This window comes from Penaeus chinensis, chromosome 2, assembly GCF_019202785.1.
Source record: "Penaeus chinensis breed Huanghai No. 1 chromosome 2, ASM1920278v2, whole genome shotgun sequence".
NCBI lineage: Eukaryota > Metazoa > Arthropoda > Malacostraca > Decapoda > Penaeidae > Penaeus > Penaeus chinensis.
Window position 1 is genome coordinate 38,238,068 of NC_061820.1, and position 7,500 is coordinate 38,245,567.

Below are 7,500 nucleotides of genomic sequence, written 5' to 3' on the forward strand. Positions count from 1 at the left end.
AAGTCCATCACATTCAGGAGCCAAAGAATTTTCGTTGTACTGTATAGAGCTACAATGGCACCACCCATCCTTGCAGTGTTCTTCACTGATATAAGGGTCACAGTCCCTATTACTCGAGCATTGCTGTCCAATATCTGTTTCTGTGAAAGAAGAGACCAAGAATCATAAGAGATGCTAATTTAAGTGAGAATCAAGGATTTTTAAATGAAGATTTATAAGCTTGGTTTTTGAACTAGATCCAAGTGATGTGCCTGGTATAAACCATATAATGAATTATGATCATCAGAAAAACAGCAGATGAAGAGACATTGACATAAAAGATTACCCATACTCCAAACGAGCATGAAATTAAGAAACTGGCAGACAGACCAAATCTACAGATCAGGAATGCAAGATATCCCACAAGAAAATGTACTAATTATTAATCTATCAAACAAATCAATCACTTCAAATTTTTAACAATCCAATAAAACTAACAGAAGCACTGAACAAATCTATCTTCCAAAAGTACATAGAAAATTCCCTAAGAAACTTACAAGATAGCAAAGCCATCTTTGGTTTGAAATGATTGATGTTAAAAAGATTAGTACTTTGAATGAAATAAAAAATCTTGGAAACTGGGAAGTCCAGTACAAACAACCAGCCTCTAGCAGAAATCATGGGAGCTCTTATGGTACCATTTTCCCAGTGAAAACTGAAATTGACATAAAAGAGATTCTAGAAAAGATGAAAATCATCTGGGTATCAGACACTCAAATATAAGAAATAACCAGCTTAAATATGTTCAGAAAATTTACATTAGGATGAAACAAATGCCACACATGTTACCAAGTTTTCTAGTACACATTTCCTATCCCAAAATGCTATAAATATTTGCCTAATGTATAGACATGGGATCATTTCATCCAGTAATTGCAATCAATGGGGTTATAAATTCAAAGATTGTCCAAATCCTTCTCAAAGTCCAGAGGTATTCACGATCTCCAAAACTTGGCTAACAAAAAAATTACGTAAAGATACAAAATTATGAAATAGTAAGAAAAGACAGTACAGAACAAAGGAGAGGGGGTTTAGCAATTTATATACATAACAATATAAATATAATAAAATTAACCTTTGAGAGAGCCAAATAATAAGATAGAGACAATAGCTATAAAGATTACCTAGAAGAAAAAAATGGTTAAACTTAACAGTAATTTATAACAAACCACCAGAATCGACTTTAAAAACAGGGAAAGGTACTACAATGGACTTAGTAATATGAACTAAGCCACCTAGAAAATCAAAACAAGCATAAATTCAGGAAGTGACCATCTCCCAGTAATAATAACAGATGTTTTTTTCTTGTGTTTTTTATAAGGTCTATCAATTCCCTGAGTGAATTTATATTTTTTCTATCTGTTATTATTTAATTCCTTTTTATATTTTTTCTATCCATCATTACTGAATTTCCTTATTTTTTTCATTTAATTGAGGGGACATGTATGGTGTTATCTTTTACTATTATTGGTAAGTGGTAACTTCCTAGGTTGGGTCCTGTATTCATTTGTAAGTGACTTAGAGTAGAAGCTAGAATTATATCTAATCATTTCTAGGTTCTGTTCTGGTGATAAGGCCAGGGGGAGTTAACATGATATTATTTTCTGTCACTACTTTAAATAAATCTTTACCTGTTTTGTTTGTGTGTTTTAGGTTCATTTTTGGTTTCCAGCTTGTGCGATGTGCGTTATAATCTCCAATTACTGATTTTGGGTCATAAAATTTGTTCTGTACAATGCTTTTACTTAGAACTGATCTTGCATTCCATGATATAATCTTATTCTTTTCTTAAAACTATCTTGATAACAAAAGTCTTATAAATTACCGGGTAATCATAAGGACTTCACCTCTGAATATAAAACTCCTGAAGACATGACAACTGTGACAACCAGGAATATTGTCTTAGTCTTAAATTTGATTAGTTTACGTTAGGTATTCATCTTGTTTTGAAAGACAATCATTTGTTACAATATTTTTGCTTCTAAAGTTACTTTTTATACAACTAAGCAGTAATTCAATCCAAATGCTGAGTATGACATAATACACAGCTATGTTATCTTTGGAACTTTGTGATGCTGATACTCTGATAATTCCAGGTATAGAAATATACAAATCATAACTAAAATAACCATTGAAAAAATGACTCATCTTATATAATAAAAAATCCTTTTATAACTACTACTACAGCAAGTTATAAGAGGTACCTTGATAGTGACACATTTTAGAAATCATACATCACCTCCATGTCTATGGTGCTCTGGCAAAGATAAGAACACCTATGTAACGGAGAACTAAGCAAGAAAGAGTGTGGACATCACTTACTTGCAGGATTTGCCCAAAAAGCAAGAATTAGTAGAAGTAGGAGCTGGGTTCTTGTAAATCCTATGTCCACCAAGGAACCCATTACCGCTGTCGATTCTGAAGGATTGATGTAATGATTATTAATGATACAAACCATAAGTTAATATTAAGGATACAAACCATAAGTTAATATTAAGGATACAAACCATAAGTTAATATCAAGGATACAAACCATAAGTTAATATTAAGGATACAAACCATAAGTTAATATAAGGATACAAACCATAAGTTAATATTAAGGATACAAACCATAAGTTAATATCAAGGATACAAACCATAAGTTAATATCAAGGATACAAACCATAAGTTAATATCAAGGATACAAACCATAAGTTAATATTAAGGATACAAACCATAAGTTAATATTAAGGATACAAACCATAAGTTAATATTAAGGATACAAACCATAAGTTAATATCAAGGATACAAACCATAAGTCAATATTAAGGATACAAACCATAAGTTAATATTAAGGATACAAACCATAAGTTAATATTAAGGATACAGCCCATCAGATAGGATGATTATCAAGGACACAGTCAATATGTCATCATCCTAATGAATCAATGATTCTCGTTATTCTGCAAGGAATAAGTCATGAACATTTCTACAAGTTGTCATATGGGTTTGGTTTGTCATTTTGTTTCTTAAACCTTTATTTATATGTAAAAGTATATGCACATTTTCCTAGTTTGTACCATGGGACCAGTACCTACATTAGATATAAAATACATACTATTGATGACTTCTAATTGCAGTTTTGCAAAACATATATGTATATATAATAATAATGATGATGATTGGATAGACATGAGCCATAGAATGCGTGATTATTATGGACTGACTCTGACATAGTAACCCGCTAAAGGTATAAATGACAAGAGAAAATCCTACTTACTGTGACCAAATACTACGAATGTATCCTTAGATTTTAACCTAAAATTGCTCCGTTCATGGGTGTCATTGATCGAGTATGTATTTGATGTTTATAGGTTTAATCCCCTTCCCCAAATATATGAGAAATTATTTTTTATTATGAACATGATCGGAAAAAAATTGATAATAAAGAAATGTGCGTATGTAGGGGGGGGGGGGAGTGAATGGAACAGCCACTGTATGGGGAAAAACGTCTTGTTATTTCCTCTTTCTTCTTCTCTCTTCTTTTATGGGGTTTCGGACTCTCTGCTTAGTCGTCTTCTTTCTCTTTTATAGGGTCTCAGACCGTCTATTATGTCTTCTTCTTTCTATTTTTTATAGGATATCAGACTGTCTGTTATGTCAAGTCAATGTGTAATTTTCGTCTGCTTTGGAGCGCGGGAAGTTTAAAGCGTTTAAAAGAAAGAAAGATAAGAAAAGAAGAAACAAAGAGGAAGAGGGCTTTCACACATTCATTTAAGAACAAAGTCAATAAAGTTATGCAGTATGGTGCTAATTAGTTATATTTAGGGAAGTAAAATCTCTCTACTGTATAGTTTTATTTAAATTTATTGATTTATTAAGCATAAATAATTAAAGGTATCTGTTCATTCATCTTTATTGTTTATCCATATATTTTTTTTTTTAATATTCATGTTTGTTCATCTTTTAACTACATATGAAGGGCATAGATCAAGAGTTGAAATTGTACTAAACACGCAGTTTAGACATCACTCTAGACTATTTTACAATCCTAATTCTTATATATATATATATATATATATATATATATATATATACTTCGAGATGGTGTGATTAGTTTCGTCAACTTGAGCACGATCCCTAGCAATGAAGGTGAAGTCGAACTTGTGTCAACAGCGAAACGACATTGGCACATGGGTATCGTGAAGGCCCGTGACGAGTGACACTTTACAATGTCATGAGATGGGAAAGACGCTAGATCTGCCGGTTCAAAATGACGAGTGACGAGTGGTAGACTGTGAATGGTCCTGCTTTCAAGACACTCTGCATTTGACTCCTTACAATTTCTCTATTGTAATGGAATTTCATCACTTTTTCGGAATTCCAGGAGCACTCCGCCAGTGTGTGGGTGCGCGAACGCAATTATACACGCAAGCAAACATGCGCGCGCGCGCACACACCCACACCCACACACACACACACACACACACACACACACACACACACACACACACACACACACACACACACACACACACACGCACGCACGCACGCACGCACACACGCACGCACGCACGCACGCACGCACGCACGCACGCACATACTCTCTCTCTCTCTCTCTCTCTCTCTCTCTCTCTCTCTCTCTCTCTCTCTCTCTCTCTCATGCACATATACAATTACACACCCAACTACACACATGCACACATGCATACTCACATGGACACATATCCACACTCACATGCACACTGATCCCCACTCACAACTTGCATGCATGCAATGCAAATGCACAATCCAATATGTATCCATCTAGTTCTGATAAGGAAACATAAAGCATATTAAATTCAAGAAGTATGTATACATATAAACCTTTGGTAATAAAACTTTTTTTTCTCAAAAATAACAAAAACAATTGAAACATTAACATCTGAAGGAAAAAAATAAGTGCACAGTTCATAGGGAAATATATTCTTAAGTTACAATAGGAAATTGGAAATACTGTAGGAAGCACTGTAGCTTAGAAACAGTCTACAGCTATAAATATACATTTTTAAAATATTAATGAGAAGATTTTAAGTCACAGATTCACCTACTTGAGGGTAAGGCATTCAGGGTCTTAGTACTTAATGGATAAATTACAAACATCAACAATGATGTGGCCTGGACTTGGCACAGAGCCCAAGATAGACAGAGCCAAGGCAGTGGTATATTTGGCAAATGCGTTCTCACTATGAAATGAATTGTACTTGTCATTGAGAAGGGATTTTGAGAGCACAGTATTATGTATTTTTTATCTGCCAGGCCATCTATGGTTCTCAATGGTTCTGTAGCTATAAGGCAAGCCTGCATTCTATATAAAGACACACCCATACACATAAAAAGGCCAAATTCTTCTGATTTTATTAAATGGCAATGACAGGCCTGTGAGATAATCAACTGCCTGAGGTTTCTTTTTACTGATAAAATATATCCTAAGCAAAACAAAATGCCTTACTACCTATGGACAGGCATGTATACATTTCACATCACCATATATACATGCTGATATTTACAATCTCTGTTTATTTCTCCAGAGGAGGAGAAAATGCAGGTATAATGCAGTCAGCACAGAATGTGCTAAATATCTGAAAGTATATCTTAAAGAGAGATTATGCCTCCTTTGGCACTGTCAGTAGTTTCAGGTATTTTGATGGACTAGATTGGTAAGTATATCATAAGCCACTTTGTGAAAATGCTGACAAATAAAACAAAGACTACCTCTGCCCTTAGTTGAGATAAATCACTAGAAACTAACTGCTGGTCTGATGTCAGGTACAAATCATTGAGTCCAGAATATGGTTATATGAACCATTGGCTTACCAGCCACACACTGGCTACTGTATTTTGTGACTGCCCAACATCTTACACAGCAATATGGATAATACAACTAGCATGCCAGACAGAGTTTGCCAAGTGAGTGCACAGCAAGCCTAAGAATGCAGACCTCAAAAATGAAATAGAATACTAAGATAAATAAATATTACTTACTACTAATGTTTGTGGGTGCAACTTTCTGTTTGTATGCATCTTTGTCTTTATGTGTGTATACAATTTATTTATTATATCAATAAGTAACAATATCAATTACTGTGCTAATGAATAAAGAGCCCTTTACACAGCTTTACAGTTTCACTAAAGACCTTAATCACTAATACCAAAATATTATGTGAAACATACAAATAAACTCTTCTTTCTCCACCTCTGACTCATTGGTACATACAGGTTTCTCTTTATCAAATAATAATGATTATTACACAGAATATTTACTTCACTGTCAGCTTTCAGCCTGGACACTCTACCTATAATCTCAATAATATTTGTATATTAATTCACTGGTGCCTGGTATATGCACTGTCCACTGCAGTTTTGTTTTGTGAATTTTATTTCCACAAAGATGACTCCACACAAGCTGAGTCACCTAGGAGTTAGTAGGCCTCACCTGATAATTTCTTACATTTATGGTATTACCTTTCTAATATTATTTTCATTAGGTGAGATCTGGTAGGCCTAGTAACTGACTTCTTATTGAATATGCAATTCTGTTGCTCTCCATTAGTGAATAGAATTTAGAAACTAAAATTACAATGAATTGGACATGTATGTACATGTCCTTCCAGCAGTGACAGGATAAATTTCTAAAGACAGTTTCAATTCTAAATATAATCATACTCCATACAGTCTTGTGCTGGACTGAGGAATAGCCTAGTTTGCTAAGTTTCTTTGGAGAAAAAATTAGTGTTGAAGGCAGAACATTTTCATCTAAAAAAAAAATATATATATATATATATATATATATATATATATAATATCATATATGTTTAAAACTACAAAACATGTAAAATAAGTATTAATTATGAAATGATTAGAACAAAAAACAGACTTGGGACGTTGGAGTATTCCAGAATCCAGGGTGATGCCGCTTTTTCTTTCCTTAGTTGAACTTTGTCAATAATATTTAGCAACATTTCTTTATTTTGATACAATCACTTAAAGCAATTTATTAAGAAATGCATGGTTTAGAAGCAAGTAAAAACAGAGTCACCTAGTTTTTGTATAGGTTCTTCCAATATAGTAGGGTATGTAGTCAGGTGTCATGTTACCATATTACAGCAGGATAAAGTACACTTAAAACTCAATTTTTACCATGCATCAAATGTCTTTTCTCTTTTTTTTTCTTTTATTCTGGAAAAAAAGTAAATCACAGTAACCTCAGTTACAGGACAGAGCATCAAGCTGTGATGCCATTTAAGGATTAAGAGGATATGGGGTTGAAGGTGTTGATGAAGGGTATGGAGGAGGCATGGACGGGGGAGGATGTGAAGGCATGTCAGTAGGATATGGAGGAGGCATGGACGGGGGAGGATGTGAAGGCATGTCAGTAGGATATCGAGGAGGTGAGGATGAAGGTGCATATGGTGGATTATATGTAGTGGCTGAATATGGTGG

At 34.0% G+C, this 7,500-nt stretch overlaps 2 protein-coding genes across 6 annotated transcripts in view; both read right to left on the minus strand.

Annotated features, from left to right (window-relative positions):
- Positions 1–3,953, minus strand: part of LOC125030394 — a 13,534-nt gene extending 9,581 nt beyond the window's left edge. Inside the window, exons 1-4 of one of the 5 annotated variants that reach the window (XM_047620460.1) lie at positions 3,299–3,953; positions 2,884–2,981; positions 2,362–2,457; positions 1–140 (exon numbers count right to left, since the gene is read on the minus strand). The exon at positions 1–140 is cut by the window's left edge and continues 7 nt beyond it. In XM_047620460.1, the coding sequence (XP_047476416.1) occupies positions 1–140; positions 2,362–2,443 (222 nt within the window). In that variant the 5' untranslated portion in view covers positions 2,444–2,457; positions 2,884–2,981; positions 3,299–3,953. The other 4 variants (XM_047620444.1, XM_047620429.1, XM_047620452.1 and 1 more) reach the window with 4 other exon arrangements.
- A 1,013-nt stretch (positions 3,954–4,966) lies between these two features.
- The window catches only part of LOC125036104 (sine oculis-binding protein homolog), a 9,650-nt gene continuing 7,116 nt past the window's right edge, over positions 4,967–7,500 (minus strand). The window contains exon 8 of the mRNA XM_047628517.1: positions 4,967–7,500. This exon is cut by the window's right edge and continues 379 nt beyond it. Within this exon, the coding sequence (XP_047484473.1) occupies positions 7,300–7,500 (201 nt within the window). The 3' untranslated portion in view covers positions 4,967–7,299.